The following is a 21147-nucleotide window of genomic DNA, read 5'->3' on the forward strand; positions in this document are numbered from 1 at the left end:
TTCTGAAATATTAAATTAAAAGGTGTCATGGTAATTACTATGGAATAAATAGTAATTAAGATTTTTTTAGGCAAATAAGCTCAAACTGTTTGCAGTGAACATTTATATTACTAATATTTTCCCACACAACGCATGCATCATTCATAAGTAGCCTATAAATACAACTGGCTAATTTCCAGAATTACTTCAAAAGACCTTAAAATTTAATACAGATTTTGACACTTGGTTAAAAACATCTATATATAATGTATCCAAAAGGAGGTATATTTAAAGGTAAATAATTCAAATTATGTTACCACAGAATGATATTTCTGTTCTTTATTTGCAATAGTGAACCCAAAATATGCTTTGAGATGGGTATATAATTTGCAGGATGAGACGATTATTTTTAAATGTACATCAACAAACTATAATTTATAGTAAAAAATGTACCAGAAATTTGAATTAGTCAAATACTTACTGCTATATAATAAACTCTTGCTTTGTCTACCAATATCCAGTTTTTCTCCATATCAAGATGTTTTTCCTTTTTGTAACAATTGGCAGCAGCAAGATTAGCTACAAGGGATCTAAAACAACAAAACATAAGTAGGCTTTTACTTAGTCACACCTGTCCTATAATTATACAGTTAACTAACTATTTTTGCAACTTTTGTTTTCATTTTAATTCTTCTTTTCTAATTTTTTTAACACCAAAAACATTTTGTATTGAAGTATAGCCAATTAACAATGTTGGGGCAGTTTCAGGTGAACTGAAGGGATTCTGCCAAACATATATATGTATCCATTCTCCTCCAAAACCCCCTCCTATCCAGCCTGACACATAACATTGAGGAGAGTTTCATGTGCTATATAATAGGTTTGTGTTAATTATCCATTTTAAATATAGCAGTATATACATGAACTTCCCAAAGTCCTTAATTATTCCTGGACTATCCCATGGAACCCCTGGCAACCATGAGTTCATTTTGTAAGTCTGTGAGTCTCTTTCAGTTTTGTAAGTAAATTCATTTGTATCATTTCTTTTTAGATTACACATATAAGGGATGTCATATGATATTTCTCCTTCTCTGTCTGAAATACTTCACTCAGTATGACTTTCATTTTAATTCTTAATTCTTCAAACGGCTGTACATTGATTTTACTAATGTTAATTTTGTTTTAAAAATTTTGTAAGACATCTTGGTTACCTTGATAAAAACACAGACATTAATCTAAATATCATCTGGTATTTTGAGAAACTAGCATTTAAGCTTCCTTTTGCTACTAAAATGATAAAATTATCTACTTTCTATATTTTAATAGTTCAAAATGCAGGTAAGAAATAGCTACTATTTAGTTATACAGAAAAAAATATATATGCAACTAAAATATTCAGTTTTCAAGTATCAACAGAATATCCATTGATATTTAATGCTTTAAAAGCCAAAAATGAGATTAATTTTGCAAAACACACATATATATGTAGACCATATTTACTATGAGAAATTAATTTGCAATTCATTACATTTTATGCACTATAATAGATTAAAATTATAACTTTTTATAGTTGAAAACTCCCTGTGCTGGTCCAGTTTTGCAGCTGAAAAATCTAACCACAATACTACACTTAAAATCTTGCTGCCAAGTATCACATACAACTTTTTATTATTGTCCAACAATTAAACTTAACACAATAATTGTTTACATTACAGACAAAAATACTTTTCCTTTTCCTACTGATCCAGAAATAAGAAAAAACAACTTGCCAATTTTTCCAACTTTTTCTGGTAACAGTTCTGATTAAAAAAAAAAAAGAAACCCACAAATATATCATCACTTAAGATTTTGATAACATGGTTAGATTCTCTCTTGAAAAAATAAATCAATTATCTTCAAAAACATATTTCTACTCACCCATATGCCAACTGAATGACTAACTGAAAGATACATTCTGTTTATGTTTAATTGGATTAATGAAAATAAGCATGATATGCATCAATACACGCATATATAAAATAACTATATTACAAATTAAGAATACCACTCAATCTATAAAATACATTTTAGTAATCATGACTCCTGCAAAATTTTGGCATAAAATGGTTACTAAATAAAACCAAATACTTTTAGTATGAGCTACTAAATTCTATTCCAATAATAAAACTACTCTTCGATAGAAAACTAAATAGTTCCTCCAAAAGAAAATACAGGTATTCTTACTATCCAAGTGTACCTGGTTCAGAGTTTGGAGAAAAAGAACCTGGTTAAGAAAAATATTGCCTTAATCTGAGTTTGGGATAGTAGAAGTAAGAGTTTCTAGCTCTATTTAAAAGTTTATCCAAATTTATTAAGTTCTACAATTTAGAAAATGAGTTAGATAGTAAAGGTTTCCCTCCGTTTCTGACTTTCAATATTACCTATATAATACTGATAATGCAATTCATATGAGTATATAAATTAAGCTGCTGTCATCTGGAAAACCTAGTATTATCACAAATGCTCTTTAAAATAACAACATATAAAAACAATTTAGCAATTTTACTGTCGCTTGAGTGGTAAAACAGGCAGAAGTTGATCCATTTCTCACTAATAGGAAATCTCTGCACCTGCCTACTAAAGGTGATTTTAGAAAAACTGAAAAGAGGAAAGGTCTAATTAAGTATATCTCAATATCTGAACAACTGATGGTTTTATTTATTACAAATACTATTTTTTGTGTGTAGGAGAACTTACTACTTTCCTGTAACTTTATTTTTAAAAATGGCTTTGGTACCATAACTATTTCTGAAAGTTTTATTTTAGCTATTTCATGACTACTGTCTAGAATATCGTCAAGTTTTTAATACGTATTTGCGAAGTCAAAAGTGTGCAAAAATAAATGAGGTAAAAAGAAGGAATGGAGCAAGGGGAGGAGAGATAAGGTAGGAAATAAGGAAAAGAAGACAAGAGGCAAGAAAGAAGAAAAGGGAGATAGGAAATGGGGAGGACATACAGCATTTCTAGCGATAAGGTATGTAAAGTATTGAGTGAACTGTTATTTTAAAAGAGATCATCTTTGCAGATTCTAACAATAACAAAAAAAATCATTTTTTTTCTTTTTCAATGGAGAAAAAAGGCTCGTGCTGATAAGCAACATGGTAATGTTGATGTTAGCAAAGCATGAATGTATTGAAGATATATCCCCATATAACTGCAAAAGGCACAGAAAAAAGCAATGCATGGCAGGCTGTGACAGCGTTCAAATTCATAGAAAGAAAAATCTTCTGATGAGCAAAGCTGTTTAGAAATGTAATGGCTTGTTTCTTGAGTAGTACACTACCCATGACTGAAGTTGTTTAGCATTAACAGATTACTATTTGCCAGAACTGCTTTAGATGATGTAATCTATAAGAGACTGGATATAATGTAATATTTTATATGTGATAAAATACATAAAATATATTTTATATACATTAAAATATATATGTGCAAATATTTATTTTAACATCTCAATCTCAGGATATGTTGAAAAGGACATTTTTCTTAATGTCAGTTTGGCAAAAGCCTAGCTCTAAAACACTGAATAAAATGTGCTCCATTCTTAACTCTAATTCTCTGGTGGTTCAGCTGGTAAAGAATCTTGCCTGCAATGCAGGAGACCCAGGTTAAATTCCTGGGTCAGGTAGATTCCCTGGAGAAGGGAATGGCAACCCACTCTAGTATTCTTGCCTGGAGAATTCCATGGACAGAGGAGCCTGGTGGGCTATAGTCGGTGGGGTCTCAAAGAGTTGGACACAACTGAGCAACTAACATACACACACATAAAAAGCATAGGCAAGAACATATGATCTCCAAAGTTTCATTTCATTATGCTTCATGGAGACAACAGCAGGTTCGAGAAAGGAAAAAAAAACTTAAGGAAAAGTGATATAAGGAAGAAGGGTTTATTAAATATTAAAACCAATTATAAACATGAAGTCTAAATTCCAAACTCAGATTTGAATTCAGATTTTACAAGCGGTTAAACAGTCAATTAGTACAGAGTGTGCCTTCAGAGAACACTGACCTGTTGCCACCAGTGATGCATGCAGCACAAGTTCCTGTTGGCTGCTCATTCTGTTCATAGTAATGAGCATCCACATGGGCTTCAGCAGCTTTTTTCTTCAGGATCTCCCCAAATTTATCTATCCCAATGCATCCAAAAAATGTTGCTGCTTTGTGCGGCTGCTGAATCATCCACTGAAAAATGGGCACATAAATAATTTTAACGGGTCAGAAAAATGGAACACATAGTTCAGTATTCTGCCATGGATGGTGGCATAAAAGGGTTTCTTTGTGAGCAGCTGTTGCTGTTATGAATGGAATTCTATTCCTGTATCACCACTTATGATAACAAATTTGATATAACAACTAGAGAAAATATTAATATACTTCTTTCAAGGAAAGAAAGAGCAGAGCGATTGATTAAGAACTCAGAATCAAAGTCATATAGAACCTTAGGTCACTAATTAGTTTTAATACAGAAAAATAATACCAAGTCCAATAGAAGTAGTGAAGCACTGTCATTAAAAGTCCAGAATCTATAATGAATACTGTGTGGGTTCAAATCTTGCCTTTGCCACTAATTAGCTGAATAAGTAAGAGTATGTCACTTAATATTTCTATGCCTCACTGTCCTCATCTATAAATGGCAAATAATTATATCTCATAAGGTTGCTGGGGATTAAACTAAGTAATTTAATGTATATGTATTGCTGGACAAGGTACACAGCACATAGTAAATGATGTATATAGCTGTGATTGTCTCTATTATATATGTAATTTATATGTGTGTGTATACATATATATACACTAATATATATGCTAAACTATGTTCAGATCAAGTAAGCTGCTTTAAAGACAACTTACTTATTCAGAACTAAAGAGTATTAAAAATTCTAACACTAGTCTCATAAACTTTATTTGCTATAAAGACAATGTCTTTTAAAATGCATACTTTCTCTTGACTGGTTATCTTTTCTAATTAGGCTCAAACTCCTGAGGTTTTTAACACTTGTATTAGTTACAACAGTCATTTTGTTACTGTAAACATTTATTATGTTTCTATTACTTTTTAGCAAACTATTCAATACATGAAGTCAAGATGTCAAAATCATACCATATTCCCAAATATTTGAGAAGAAAACAAATGCATGTATCAATATATTTAGTGTTAAAAGGATGAGGAAAGTATAAAAAGATAATGAAAATAAATCTGTAAGATAAAAATACAGTAAATGTCTAATGATTTAGCAGTCTAATTCTACATCTAGGGATTTACCCTGAAGATACATGTCCACAAATACAAAATACAAATACAAATACAAAATACTTATGCCTAAGTATTCTTTGAGACATTATTTGTTATGAAAAATTATTGGGGAAAAAATGTCCTTCCACGGAAGGCTGGGTTAATGAAATATAATAAATCCAATCAATTAAATATAAAAATTAAAAAAAAATACAAGCAAAGCTATTTGAAATACAACAAATATTTAAATGCAATGTTTAATCCTTACTGGATGTTGGATTGAGAATAAAATCAAACAGCTATCAAATTATTAGAATAATCACTGAAATTGGAATATGTATATCAGAAAACAGTATTGCATAAATTTCTCAAGTAGAGAATACAAAATGGTTCAGAAAACATATATATATATTTATATAAAGAAAGAGAAAGCAAAAGCAAAAATGCTAAAAGTTGGTATATCTATATGATACGTACAGAGAAGTTCCTTTTACTTCTCTTTATACTTTTCTGTGAAAAATCATGAAGCAGAGACATTACTTTGTTAACAAAGGTCCTAACAGTCAAAGGTATGGTTTTTTGAGGAGTCATGTAGGGATGTGAGAGCTGGACCATGAAGAAGGCTGTGTGACATAAAATTGATGCTTTCAAACTGCGGTGCTGGAAAAGATTCTTGAGAGGCCCATGGATTCCAAGGAGATCAAACCAGTCAATCCTAAAGGAAATCAATGCTGAATACTCATTGGAAAGACTGATGCTGAAACTGAAGGTTGATACTTTGGCCACCTGATGGGAAAAGCTGACTCACTGGAAAAGACCTGATGCTGGGAAAGACTGAAGGCAAAAGAAGAAGGGTGCAGCAGAGGATAAGATGGTTAGATAGCATCACTGACTCAATGGACATGAATTTTCGAAAACTCTGGGATATAGTGAAGGTCGGGGGAGCTTGGAATGCAACAGTCCACGAGGTCACAAAGAGCTGAATATGACTTAGTGACTCAACAACAACAAATATTTTTCTGTGAGTTAGAAAATTCTCAAACTTAAAGGAAGGGACAAAGATATGACTAAATCAGTTGTTGAATTTAAAAATAATAATAATTTAAAATTAACTTATTCAAACTTTGATGATATCAATTTATTAAAATAAGTCAACCTCATGGAGCATTTTAATATCTTAAAATGCATCAATAGCCATACCTAATAGATTTTAAATCCTTTAAACCACTCTTAGGTAAATTATAAATTTAACAACAGAAAATATCTGCTTTTTTTAAAAATTTACTTTTACTCATGTAGAAGCATGACTGAATGATCAACCATGTCTGCTTTAGGTAGTGAGATTAAAAAAAGGGAAAGTCAATAGCAAATTTTACTATGATCATTTAAATAACTTAAAATGTCATGAAAACATCAATGATAGTAATTGCAATGTAATTCAGCCTAATTATAATCAAATTTCATATGTTAAAAACTGTAGTCTGAAAAAAAGGGCTATATCAACTCACTATGAAGGTTAAATCTGATTTGTCATTCTTCCCTAATCACAATTTAAATAAATTGAAATATTTCCATTATAAATCAATATTACTTGAACCTTCAAAACAAAAAGAATGGACAAATAATAGAACTACTCAGCAGGTTACATTATGATTCCACTATTGAATATTTCACCATAGGAAACTGGCTAACATTCTGGCAATATCTGATATCAGCATACTGACAAAGAAAAGCACTTTACTCTTGGATCAGTTATTTCCACTTAAAAGTTAGCCAATCTAAAATGAGAGTTTATGGGCATACACACCGAGGAAACCAGATCTGAAAGAGACACGTGCACCCCAATGTTCATCACAGCACTGTTTATAATAGCCAGGACATGGAAGCAACCTAGATGTCCATCAGCAGACAAATGGATAAGGAAGCTGTGGTACATATACACCATGGAATATTACTCAGCCATTAAGAATTCATTTGAATCAGTTCTAATGAGATGGATGAAACGGGAGCCCATTATACAGAGTGAAGTGAGCCAGAAAGATAAAGACCATTACACTATACTAACACATATATATGGAATTTAGAAAGATGGTAATGATAACCCTATATGCAAAACAGAAAAAGAGACACAGATGTACAGAACAGATTTTTGGACCCCGTGGGAGAAGGCGAGGGTGGGATGTTTCGAGAGAACAGCATCGAAACATGTATATTATCTAGGGTGAAACAGATCACCAGCCCAGGTTGGTTGCATGAGACAAGTGCTCGGGGCTGGTGCACTGGGAAGACCCAGAGGGATCGGGTAGAGAGGGAGGCGGGAGGGGGAATCGGGATGGGGAACACATGTAAATCCATGGCTGATTCATGTCAATGTATGACAAAAACCACTACAATATTGTAAAGTAATTAGCCTCCAACTAATAAAAATAAATGAAAAATAAAATAAAATGAGAGTTTAGTAAGCCAAAGTAAACACACAAAAGAAACAGAAGCCCATATTCACTGCTTCAAAGTATTTAGTAAACTATCTGAATAAGTCAAGATGTTATAATCAAGGAAGTTGGAAAAGATTTAAAAAAATCAATTCTTACACATTTAATACATGTGTACTAGAGAATAAAATGTTGAAAATAAGTCTCTAAAACAAAGTCAAAATCATTACATTCTCAGAGATTCTAGAAGAGATTCAACCTTCAGTCATAACTTGCTTTATATTACTGCTTTTTTAAAGGCAGAATAAACTGCCCCAATTTTGGTTCCTGTAAGTGTAGTACATCATTAAACACATATTTAACTTCCAATCTACCTCTGAGGGAGAAGCAGGGTTCAGAATTACCCTTGTGCTATAAATAACTAAAAAGAAAATCAAAAGGGAAAAACTATAGAATTTTCAAACACTGGCCAAAAGGAAGAGCTAGACTGTAATCTTTGATAGAAAAGACACAAGGTAAGCCCTGACATCATGTAGCCTCTCTGCCAGTAAGCAATTTACAGACTATGGAGGAGGGAGGAAGAAGACAAACACAGCCTGGCATTCTAACTGAAATGAGTGGACAGAGCTAAGTGCTGAAGGAGAGTCAAGAGACTAGAAATTTTGCTAAAGAGTTTCAAAGAGGAATGAGCTGAAATCCATGTAGAATAACTACTGAGGCTTTGGCTGGGGACAAATCTATGCGTGTTTAAGGAATATCTGAGATCACAAAGAATCTCATATAAATGCTTTAGGATTAAAAAGTGACTTTATCAAGGTCTCAGGAGTCAGCTCAGTTCAGTTCACTCAGTCGTGTATGACTCCTTGTGACCCCATGGACTGCAGCATGCCAGGCTTCCCTATCCATCACCAACTCCCAGAGCTTACTCAAATTCATGCCCACTGAGTTGGTGATGCAATCCAACCATTTCATCCTCTGTCATCCCCTTCTCCTCCTGCCTTCAATCTTTCCCAGCATCAGGGTCTTTTCAAATGAGTCAGTTCTTTGCATCAGGTGGCCAAAGTACTGGAGTTTCAGCTTCAGCATCAGCCCTTCCAATGATATTCAGCATTGATTTCCTTTAGGATGGACTGGTTGGATCTCCTTGCAGTCCGAGGGACTCTCAAGAGTCTTCTCCAACACCACAGCTCAAAAGCATCAGTTCTTCAATGCTCTGTTTTCTTTATAGTCCAACTCTCACATCCACACATGACTACTGGGAAAACCATAGCTTTGACAAGATGGACCTTTGTTGGCAAAGTAACATCTCTGCTTTTTAATATGCTGTCTAGATTACTCATAGCTTTCCTTCCAGGAGCAAGCATCTCTTAATTTCATGGCTGCAGTCACCATCTGCAGTGACTTTGGAGTCCAAGAAAATAAAGTCTGACACTGCTTCCAGTTCCCCCATCTATTTGCTATGAAGTGATGGCACTCAATGCCATGATCTTCATTTTTTAATGTTGAGTTTTAAGCCAACTTTTTCACTCTCCTCTTTCACTTTCATCAAAAGGCTTTTTAGTTCTTCTTCGCTTTCTGCCATAAGGGTGGTGTCACCTGCGTATCTGAGGTTATTGATATTTCCCCCGGCAATCTTGATTCCAACTTGTGTTTCATTCAGCCCGGCACTTCTCATGAAGTACTCTACATATAAGTTAAGTAAGCAGGGTGGCAATATACAGTCTTGACGTACTCCTTTCCCAATTTGGAACCAGTCTGTTGTTCCATGTCCAGTTCTAACTGTTGCTTCTTGGCCTACATACAGATTTCTCAGGAGGCAGGTAAGGTGGTCTGGTATTCCCATCTCTTGAAGAATTTTCCACAGTTTATTGTGATCCACACAGTCAAAGGCTTTGGTGTAGTCAATAAAGAAGTAGTAGATGTCTTTCTGGAACTCTCTTACTTTTTCGATGATCCAGGGGATGTTGGCAATTTGATCTCTGGTTCCTCTGCTGTTTCTAAATCCAGCTTGAATATCTGGAAGTTCACAATTCACATACTGTTGAAGCCTGGCTTGGAGAAGCCTGACTCAGGGTCAAGATCATTATAAAAAAAAAAATCTAATGCGATTCTACATACTACCAAGGAACAGCTGAAATTTCATATTAAGAAAACAATGTCATCTATAATAACATCAAAAAATGAAACATACTGGGATAAATTTCAGAAAATGTGCAAAATCTGTACAGAGAACACTATATATGTTTGCTAAGAGGGAAAAATATCTACATAAATAGAGAGCTATATACTATGTGTACAGATTAGGAAAAAATATGTACACACACACACACATACATTTTTGGCCATGCTGTGTGGTTTGTAGGGTCTTAGTTCCCTGATCACAGACTGAATCTGGTCACTCAGCAGTGAAGGCATCGAGTCCTACCACTGGACTGCCAGGGAATTCCCCAAAACTCAATACTTGTTAAAAACACAATTCTCCATTAATTGATTCAGAGAGCCATTGCAAATCCTAATCAAAATCTCAATATGAGGACTTCCCTGGGGGTCCAATGGTTAAGAATCTCCCTGCCAATGCAAGGGACAAGGGTTCAATCCCTGGTCCTGAAAGATTTCACATGTTGTGGGGCAACTAAACCCATGTGCAGCAACTAATGAGCCTGCATGCCACAAGTACTGAAGCCTGCTTGCCCTAAAGTCCACACACCGCAACAAGAGAAAACACAGCAATGAGAAGCCCACATATGGTAACAAAACAGCACCCCCACTCTCTGCAATTAGAGAAAGCTTGTGGGCCGCAATGAAGACCCAGCACAGCCATGAATAAATAAATAAACAAAAACCAAAACAAACAAACTCAATAGAACTTTTAAGGAAATATCAAAAAGCCGGTTCTGTCAACAGGAAAAGGAGAAGTAACTAGAACAGTCAAAGGTTAAGAGGTAGGCAGTGTGACAGAAATTAACAGTGATTTAAATTCCAATGTCTTCAAATATAAAATGTGGATAATATAATCTGTGATCTTATAAGAATGCTTTAAGAATTAGAAATAGACTAACAAAACACACACTTTAGTTCTGTAAATGTTATGAAACGGCTCTTACTATACTATAAGTAACTACACCTAACAGGAGAACCAGAAAATCATCACTGTTAACTTTAAATAAACACATGAATTAGTTGAATACAATTTTTAAAGAAATAGTAAAGATACCACGTTACCAGGAAACACACAGGAGGGAGATTGCAGCTGAGAGGATCAGAAGAGCCTTCCAGAGATGGGTGACATTATCAACTAGTCTGAAGGATATGCATAATTTTCAAAAATAGCTGTAAACTGAAAAGAAAGTAGAAGCATAGAGCACATGCCTCCCATACTGTGTTAGGAAAAAGAAGTTTTATTTATTAAGTAGTTAGCTCTAAGCAACATAGTATTTATTTCATAACAATTTAGTCCCTGTTGAGCACAACAAAATTCTCAAACCTTGGAATCAGACTGGTCACCACCACACTCACCTCATCCTTGTCTCACAACGATTTCTGAGCAGTGCTCATTTATTTTTTTCAATCACAGAAACCCAATTTTACGAAGTTTATGATGCCACCAAAAGAAAGATTGCAATCCAATTTTAAAATGGAAATATCTGTAGCAAGTGGTTTGTACTATGTCTAATAGATATCTCTGTTTCCCTAGAAAATGTAAAACATACTATGGAACCAAACTGTGTCCACACAGATGAGACCTTGGCACACAGTTTGAGAAATGAGAATGATGTTAATAAAAATAATGAGAAAAAGAAATAAAGAAAAATAAACATTTGTCAATTAGGAGCATAATTACAGAGCATTACGTGTGAGGATGGTGTTATCTGCATATCTGAGGTTATGTCATCTGCATATCAGATATGGAGATGACACCACCCTTATGGCAGAAAGCAAAGAGGAACTAAAGAGCTTCTTGATGAAGATGAAAGAGGAGAGTGAAAAAGTTGGCTTAAACTCAACATTCAGAAAACAAAGATCATGGCCTCTGGTCCCATCACTTCATGGCAGATAGATGGGGGAAACAATGGAAACAGTGACAGCCTATATTTTCTTGGGCTCCAAAATCACTGCAGATGGTGACTGCAATCATGAAATTAAAAGACACTTAGCTCCTTGGAAAAAAAGCTATGATAAACCTTAACAGCATATTAAAAAGCAGACACATTACTTTGGCAACAAAGGTCCATCTAGTCAAAGTATGGTTTTTCCAGTAGTCAATTACGGATGTGAGAGTTGGACCATAAAGAAGGCTGAGTGCCGAAGAATTGGTGATTTTGAACTGTGGTGTTGGAGAAGACTCTTGAGAGTCCCTTGAACAGCAAGGAGATCAAACCCGTCCATCCTAAAGGAAATCAGTGCTGAATATCATTGGAAAGACTGATGCTGAAGCTGAAGCTCCATTACTTTGGCTACCTGATGTGAAGAGCCGACTCACTGGAAAAGACCTTGATGCTAGGAAAGATTGAAGACAGAAGGAGAAGGAGATGACGGAGGATGAGATGGTTGGATGGCATCACTGATTCAATGAACATGAGTCTGAGTAAGCTCCGGGAGATGGTGAAGGACAGGAAAGCCTGGCATGCTGCAGTTCATGGGGTCAGTCACAAAGAGTTGGACATGAGTGAGAAACTGAACGACGACAAATATGTGAGGAAAGAGACTGATGAGAGCCAATAGCTAGGTAAGATCATTAAATGCCACTTTAAGAAGTTTAGGCAACATTCTATAAGTAAAAGGGTGCACAGGAGGGTTTTTTAGTAAAAATGAGAGGATAAGAGATGATATCTCATAAGGTAAGAAACCAGGAGGAGGAAATTTACAACTGGATTTAAATAGGAGCTGAATAAATGACATATTAAGCTTCACATCAAGAGACTTAAACAACACATGGAAAGATTTCTATTAACTTCACCTTTCAGATGAATTTTCTCTTTGTCACCTAAGTGTAATATTTAGGACAATATAAATGACAATGATGCTCAAGAACCAGTCACTTCTAAAATAATGCTACCTTAATTCAATCCATGAAGAATGATGAAAAAGAACAACACCTAGGTACTAAAATACTTGCAAGATAAGCCTAAGATAAAAAATTTTCTAAGAGAAAACCCAATGAGGCATTTTAAGAAAACCATAAAGCACAACTATTAGAAATTAAACATCAAAAAAAAAAAAAAGAAATTAAACGTCAAAACTGGGAAATAACAGCAACAAAGCAGATTGCAAAGGGTGATGAGGAAATCAAAATTGAGGTAGCTGGTTAGGAAAACTGCATATACCACAAAGCTTAAAGGACTGATTCTCTGAGATGACCGCTATGCTAGCAAGTGAGTCAAGGTGAAACAGAAAATCTTCATAAATATTATCAAGAATCCATTCTTCTTCAATGACTAGTAATACTATTCTCCTGTCCTGCCAAAGCTGCTTCATTTTCACCTACTGGTATCCAAACGATTAGTAAAAACTGATTCCCAATAATCCGACTCTTATCCCCCAAATAGGTTTTTAGTTATTTTTGTTGTTAAATAGGTGTTAATATCTATTTCTCTGAAGAGATTTTGGGAAACTTTGGCCTACTAGAAAAATCAAACAAACAAGCCAACTTTAGACTCAGACATACGTAAGTTCATTTAGTCACGTGATGATAAATTATATACTCTATGAAAAATTATATTTCTTGCAGAATTATTATGAGAATTTAATAAGATAATGAAAGTAAAGTGCCTAAAGCAGTACTTATTAAAGAGTACTAATGATGATGATAACAGTACACTGAGATATAATAAAAATAAATTTTAGTGTGACTTCATTTAGCTCATTTGAGAAGTATTTCTGATCATTGAAATCTACTGGACATTATTGCAGTAAATAATAGATAAAGAAACAATTCTCTCTTTAGTAGGCTTGTTTTCTTCTTCCAATCCCTGAGTATTAACCAGCCTGGAATCTGGTTATATCCAGATTCTGATATATGATCAGATTCTTCTGATCATATCCATTTTCACATATATAAAGTGTGACAGCGAGTGAGCAAGAAAGAATGAGAACACTACTGCAGCACATAGGAACAGCATGTATATTAGACTTCAGGGAGTGACCAAAGAAGATACCCTAAAGGTAATACAAGACACTGTGTCAAAACTGAAATTTGTAGGAAATAGGGACATGTGTGTTAGGGGAAGCACACTGACTGAAACCACCCACCCTGGCCAGGCACCATAGTAACCATTTGCATGAGTTGTTTTATGGCAGGAGATCCTGATAAGGAATACAGAACTAATAGGCCACCACCAGCCAGAAGAGTTCGGGAAAGATCGAGAGGAGACACTACCTGTCCGTCCACTTCCCAGAATCCCTCTTACTAGCATCCATCTTGGCTGAGCGATGCGTGCGCCACCAGGAAAGACTGTGAATTAGAATGATTGGCCAAAGACCACCCGGAAACTAATCCCATCACCATAAAACCCGAGACTGCGAGCCACGCGGCAGAGCAGTTCTCTTGGGTTCCCTTACCTACTGCTCTCCACCCGGGTGCCCTTTCCCAATAAAATCTCTTGCTTTGTCAGCATGTGTCTCCTCGGACAATTCATTTCCGAGTGTTAGACAAGAGCCCAGTTTCGGGCCCTGGAAGGGGTCCCCTTTCCTGCAACATGGGGGTCTTGGGTGGGAAAATTAATTTTCAGCGGAAGAAGAATGACAAACAGGTTCAGAAGCAAAAAAGAGACTACTGAAATTAAAGAACTAAAAATAAATTCAGTATTCCCAAAAGGAGCTTTGTGTAAATGCAGTGAATGAAGATAAATCAGAAAAGGTCTTAGAATCAAAATGTTTATAATCTACTCTTTAAAACTGTATTCTAAAGATACACTATTTTCTAAAGCACACAATAAATGTAAACTGGGTAAGTCCTCTTTAATAATAAACCATTAGTCCGGGTTAAAGGTTTAACAGAAGATGGAGTATAACATTGGCACATAATAAAATTTTAACTATTCTTTTAAGCACTACTATTGTAATTATTATATGGGTATCATTAACACTATTATTTCTAGGGCAAATTTGTTAAATACTGAGATTACTAGCAAGGAGTTTGAATTTTATTTTCTAATGAAATTTGTAGCCTATCTGAGGTCCATGGGCTCCAATCAGGTCAAGGTATACCTGAGAGAAAGCAGGGAATCCATGAACTCTCTGAAATATAAGGAAATTCTGATACATTTTTCAGAAGAGAGGATTCACAAGTTTCATTAGACTCTTAAAAGGGATTAGACCACCCACACCAGAGAGGAAGGAGGGGGAAGAGGAATGGTGTAAGGACAACACAGCTATAGCTAGGGCAGATGACTTTTTCTTTTCAAACATAAAGGTAAGAAGGCTACAGGACTGCAACAAATTAACCAAGAAAACCACTGATCCAAAACTATTCATCTAAATTTTCAAAAACATTTTTAAACAACTTACATTATTTGAAATTGTTACTCAATTTCTTCACTTATCAAAAATAAGTAGCCTAGATTTATTTCCAAAAGTCTCTAAAATCAGATGATAAAAAGATAACACAGCAACTGAATACAGTGCTATAACAGGATTCAGGTTTTTATTCAATCTGCGTTTCAAAAGATGTCTTTGGGAAATAAGATTTCTACCAAACAGATAATTTATACTCTATTTCTATGTTCTCCCAAGATTTTAAAAATTAGGCCTACCTTTCTTTTATTTTCTTGCTATGCACAAAGAAGCCTTACTTTTAGGTCAAAATAGAGATATCTTACAAGGAGAAATTTGATTTGTTAAAAAAAGAATCTTATAGAAAAAGTTTTCAGAAACAGAATGGAAATCCATACATTACCTGAACTTGTTATATTCCTTTACAAAGTGAAATGATGTTGCAAATATACATAACCAATACACTTTGGGGGTTTAAGACACACTACTCCAAGTTATGGCATAGTGGCTACAGGAATTTGAAAAAAAAGACAGAAGCAGGAAAATGATCACTCTTACCATCCCTTTCCTCTCCTGAAACAGGTAATAAAACCTTCATGTGTGAGGTGCCCTCCCTGTATCTGAAGGAAAAGAGTACCTTTATCTCCAAAGACAAAGGAACACTGAGAAGAATCCTAACAAAAAGACCTTGCTACGCTTTCCCCAGTTAACACTTGCTCATGCTCTCTAACCTACTGTATTTCTGTAAGATTTCCCTTTCTTCATTAAAGCTAGCTACACAGATCAAACTGTTTGTTTGGATCTTCACTGCCTTTAAGAAGGCTCCCATGTCACATACAATTTATATTAAATAAATTTGTATGTTTTGTCAGTTTGATTTTCAAACCTAGCCAGGGACCCTATGAGAGTCAAGGAAAATTTTTCATCTCCTAAAATTGCCAAGAAACTTCAAAGTAATGGAGATAGTAGCAACAGCTGCTGTAGTTTAAAGGACATTTTATTTATTTATATTTTCTACCATAATTTAAAAATGATGTCTAAAATCATTTTAATTTTCCCCATATAGTCTAAATATTTTCCTCTGACAATTTAAGAAAAAACTGCAATAATAAAAAAAAAAAACTTCCGCTAAAAAGCACTGTAATTAACAAATGATGTCGTTGTTCAGTCGCTCAGTCATGTCCGACTCTTTGCAACCCCATGGACTGCAGCACGCAAGGCTTCCTTTTAGAAACAAAAATATAATTGAGAGTTAAATGAGTGGGCCCTTACTTTAGGTTAGACAATATGTTAATGCTTTACCTACTTACGTAATCTCAGCTAATCTGAACCACCAAGCACAATATAGATACCTACTATTCCAATTTCACAGATGAGGAAAATAGGTCAGTGGCACGTTCAAGTCTGGATTATTTTAGAAGGTATACTCTCAATCACTACTCTAGATATAGGAAAGAAAGTGAACTAAAGAAAATTTTACTGGGAAGAGTGTCATCAGTTCTCAGACATGCAGCCAGCTTTGAAAAGAGTAACCTTGAATAAGTAACTTAATCTCTCTAACTATCACTGTTCTCAACTGTAAAAGTCAGCAAATCATGATACTTTTCTAAGATATCCATCACTTCAAACTACAAGAAAAAAAAAAAAACCCAATATACAGTATATGAAACAAGAAAAAAAATCACCACAGAAGCTAATTGTGGCCAATTAAAACTGGGACAGAGAGGTGAGGAGAATAAGAAACTTTTGGAGAAAAACCACTGTGGGACTTTAAAGGTAAAAATGTCACTCAGATGTATTTGTGCAGAAATTCTACAAAATCCACAGAGAAACAATCCAAATAATAACCAAACAGCAAGAGAAGAACTGAGAAAAATCCTTCTTTACGATTTCTAGCATACACGTTATAAAAAGAAAAATCCCTCAAGGCAGTAAACATCTGCCCATCAACGCTTATCAGAAGCAACATCAAAAGCATAAGGCAAAGGTCAAGTCAAAGTTTATTGACGATGATGAACTATGACAGCCTCTATTAAATTACCCCTTCTTTCAAGGTGTATGTGATCAAAGCAGCAAAGATATTTTCACTCAGTCACATAACAAGCTATTTGTTGAGATTGAAACATCTGGTCAATATCTCCTAACACTGCAATTTCATGCACAGTTAGCATTAGGGCACATTTCTTCTCCTCTTCTTACAGGGTCCATAAGGGTGGCACATATGGCTGATCATTTCATTCAAAAAGGATTCAATTCAAGGCATTACACACAATCGTCTGTGCTTTATGGTGTTTTAAGTCTACCTGCCATCGTTTTCCATCATCATTGCTCACTGCTGTTCTCTTCGACTATAAAAGCCTGCCAATATGACAGAGCACTTAAAGCTTAACAGCCTTCCTCCACTGGAGTTAGAAAGCATTTAAGGCAAAGGAATCTATAAAGTGGCAGGTCATTTTCTATTGTCAAAAACTTGCAATATATTAAACTATTTACCATTTAAGCAAAGATATAGGACAGGTTAGAAAAGTAATTTTTAATGTCAAATCAAATGCTTAACTTTCTGTATGACAGATCTATGAAAGTATATTGTTTTGGTATAGTTTTAACTCATAATAAATTACTTTAAAACAATATTATAGGAATATTTCAATATTAATTTTAGTAGGGAATTTCAGAATTTCTTTTACAACTTGCCAAAGAGCAATTCTATACTAAGAGAATAGGGATGCTACAATTTTATCAGTTCCCTACGTTGAAAATTTTCCATTTGAAATTCATGCATTTGTTGTCATGGTAACAGGGGCCTTTCTTATATACTTACAGTAGTAAACCTGAACTCACACCATAGATTTCTCATTTTTCCCTTTCTTGCTTTAAGATAATAGCTTCAAGGGAAAAAAGGGGTGGGGGTAGGAAACATCTTTAAAGCTATTATTTCACACTTCCTTTCACACATCATTGGAACAGGCAGTATAACTATATGACTACAGCTATCTTCTGAAACATAAGAATTTGCCTAATTGTAATAACCAAATGAATTTCAAGGAAAAAACTGTCTTCTGGTGATAAAGAATCATATATGATCATCTTACAATTAGCAATATGCAATGGCTGATTAAACAAGGAGAGTAGCAAAATAACAACACAATAAAAATACAACTTAGGTGTACTGCCCAGGGCTGCTACTCTGGCATATAAAGTAAATATTTTGGTTGTTCATCTGTGCATTAATCTAGTCAGTCAATCCAACCTGCAGCTATTTACTGAATGAGTCTATGGGCCAGACACCACACTAGCACTGAAACACAAAGCTGAAAGAGTTAGAATCAGTTCTTAACTCAGAGAGATCCCAAAGAAAAGAAAACAAACAAATGCAAAGCAAATAAAACAAAAACATTGAACAGAGAAATAAAATAACTGCAAGAAACACCAAAACGGAAAAAAACCAAATGGCTGAGAAAGAGAAAGGCATGGGAGAGAGAAACAAGGAAATAATTTACCTTAAATAGGCCGGCCTAAGGAACAACAAATTAATACATAAATAAGCTAAATAGGCAAAAAGTGAGGTAGGTGGTGGGGACTCTTCCAAACAGAAAGAGAAGCAAGTGCAAACTTCTAAGGCACAGAAGAAGTTGGAGTATATTCAAGAAACTGAAGAAAAAATTGTTTATAGTAGCTAAGTTTTGACACATATGTAGGTTCCAGATAATGCACACCTTATTGGCTATGGTAAAGAGAATAAATTTTATACAGAGTGCAACAGAATGCCACTGAAGTATTTTAAACAACAAAGCCAAATTATTGAATTTAAATGAGACTAAATGTGACTATTACATATAAAGGATTTTTATACCATAGATAAACAGATAGGCAATAAAGATATCAGTTGTGTGTGCATGCTTAGTCGGTTAAGTCGTGTCCAACTCCTTCAGACCCCAAGGATTGTAGCCAGCCAGGTTCCTCTCTCCATGGGATTTTCCAGGCAAGAATACTGGAGTCAGCTACCATTTCCTGCATCTCCTGCATTGGCAGGAGGATTCTGTACCACTGAGCCACCGGGGAAGCCTGAAAGTTACCAGTTCAGCTCAGTTCAGTTGCTCAGTTGTGTCCGACTCTTTGCGGCCCCATGAATCACAGCACGCGAGGCGTCCCTGTCCATCACCAACTCCCAGAGCTTACTCAAACTCATGTCCATCGAGTCAGTGATGCCATCCAGCCATATCATCCTCTGTCGTCCCCTTCTCTTCCTGCCCCCATCCCTCCCATCATCAGGGTCTTTTCCAATGAGTCAACTCTTCACATGAGGTGGCCAAAGTACTGGAGTTTCAGCTTCAACATCAGTCCTTCCAATGAACACCCAGGACTGATCTCTTTTAGGATGGACTGGTTGGATCTCTTTGCAGTTCAAGGGACTCTCAAGAGTCTTCCCCAACACCACAGTTCAAAAGCATCAATTCTTTGGCATTCAGCTTTCTTCACAGTCCAACTCTCACATCCATACGTGACCACTGGAAAAACCATAGCCTTGACTAGATGGACCTTTGTTGGCAAAGTAATGTCTCTGCTTTTTAATATGCTATCTAGGTTGGTCATAACTTTCCTTCCAAGGAGTAAGCCTCTTTTAATTTCATGGCTGCAATCACCATCTGCAGTGATTTTTGCAGCCCAAAAATATAAAGTCTGACACTGCTTCCACTGTTTCCCCATCTATTTCCCATAAAGTGATGGGACCAGATGCCATGATCTTAGTTTTCTGAATGTTGAGCTTTAAGCCAACTTTTTCACTCTCCTTTTTCACTTTCATCAAGAGGCTTTTTAGTTCCTCTTCACTTTCTGCCATAAGGGTGGTGTCATCTGCATATCTGAGGTTATTGATATTTCTCCCGGCAATCTTGATTCCAGCTTGTGCTTCTTCCAGATCAGCGTTTCTCATGATGTACTTTGCATTAAGTTAAATAAGCAGGGTGACAATATACAGCCTTGAAGTACTCCTTTTCCTATTTGGAACCAATCTGTTGGTCCATGTTCAGTTCTAACTGTTGCTTCCTGACCTGCATACAGGTTTCTCAAGAGGTGGGTCAGGTGGTTTGGTATTCCCATCTCTTTCATTAGGATGGTATAATCCTGCATCCAGCCCTTTGGAAAAGCTAATTGCGTCTATCCTCATTTTATTTCCAAATTTTAACTACTTTTTTTTCCCCAAGAACTTTTTGTTGATTTCACTGCTACCACTGATCCAAGTTACCATAATCTCTTGCCTGAACTGTTGCAAAACTTTCCTGATGTCTTTGCCTTCTTTTAAATCATACATCAGTAAATGTCATTCCTTTGCTTAAAACCCTATAGTGCTCTTCGGATCACTCAGTAAGAAGCAAAACTTCTTACATTAGTCTGTGAGGCCATACAGGTTCAAGCCAATCTTCTTTACCTCCTATTGCCTCTCTAACCTCATATTCTGTTACTCTTCATGTCCTGCTGCAACTACAATGAACTCCTTGCAGGATTCTGAAACATGCCAAACATGCTCTCCCTTAGCAACTACTGACACTACTAGACTGGACTTTCCCAGTGAGCCCGATTTCCCAGTGATTCACTCATCTAAAAATTCTTTACACAAATCTAAACAAAACTATTCCACACACACTCTATTTAATATTGTGAAACATTCCTTTTGTTCCAACATTCCCAATACTCTCCCAATTCTCTTTTAATTATTTTGCTTTCATAAAATTTAATAAACAGAAACCTCAGTTAAAATAAGAGTGTGGCAACCAGTAGGAGGAACCAGTCCTTTTCTTCACTGGCAAGAGCTCAGCCAATGAGAAACTGTCATCACTCAGTCAATGAAAAGTCACTTATTTTGACCTCTCAGTTCCCTCAATGGACTCTTTTACTAAACCCTCCCAATTTATTTTCACTTCCTTAAGAGTCCTCCCAGAGCGTCCCTAGTGGCTGAGTGGCAAAGAATCTGCC

The 21147-nt window shown here is 35.4% G+C and overlaps 1 protein-coding gene across 7 annotated transcripts in view; it reads right to left on the reverse strand.

Annotated features, from left to right (window-relative positions):
* Positions 1–21147, reverse strand: part of ADK (adenosine kinase) — a 591696-nt gene that overhangs the window by 286001 nt on the left and 284548 nt on the right. For all 7 annotated transcript variants that reach the window (XM_043476503.1, XM_043476498.1, XM_043476504.1 and 4 more), the window contains exons 5-6: positions 4028–4200; positions 461–569 (exon numbers count right to left, since the gene is read on the reverse strand). In XM_043476503.1, coding sequence (XP_043332438.1) covers positions 461–569; positions 4028–4200 — 282 coding nt within the window. The remainder of the gene's footprint in view (positions 1–460; positions 570–4027; positions 4201–21147) is intronic.

This window comes from Cervus canadensis, chromosome 8 (genome assembly GCF_019320065.1).
Source record: "Cervus canadensis isolate Bull #8, Minnesota chromosome 8, ASM1932006v1, whole genome shotgun sequence".
Lineage (NCBI taxonomy): Eukaryota > Metazoa > Chordata > Mammalia > Artiodactyla > Cervidae > Cervus > Cervus canadensis.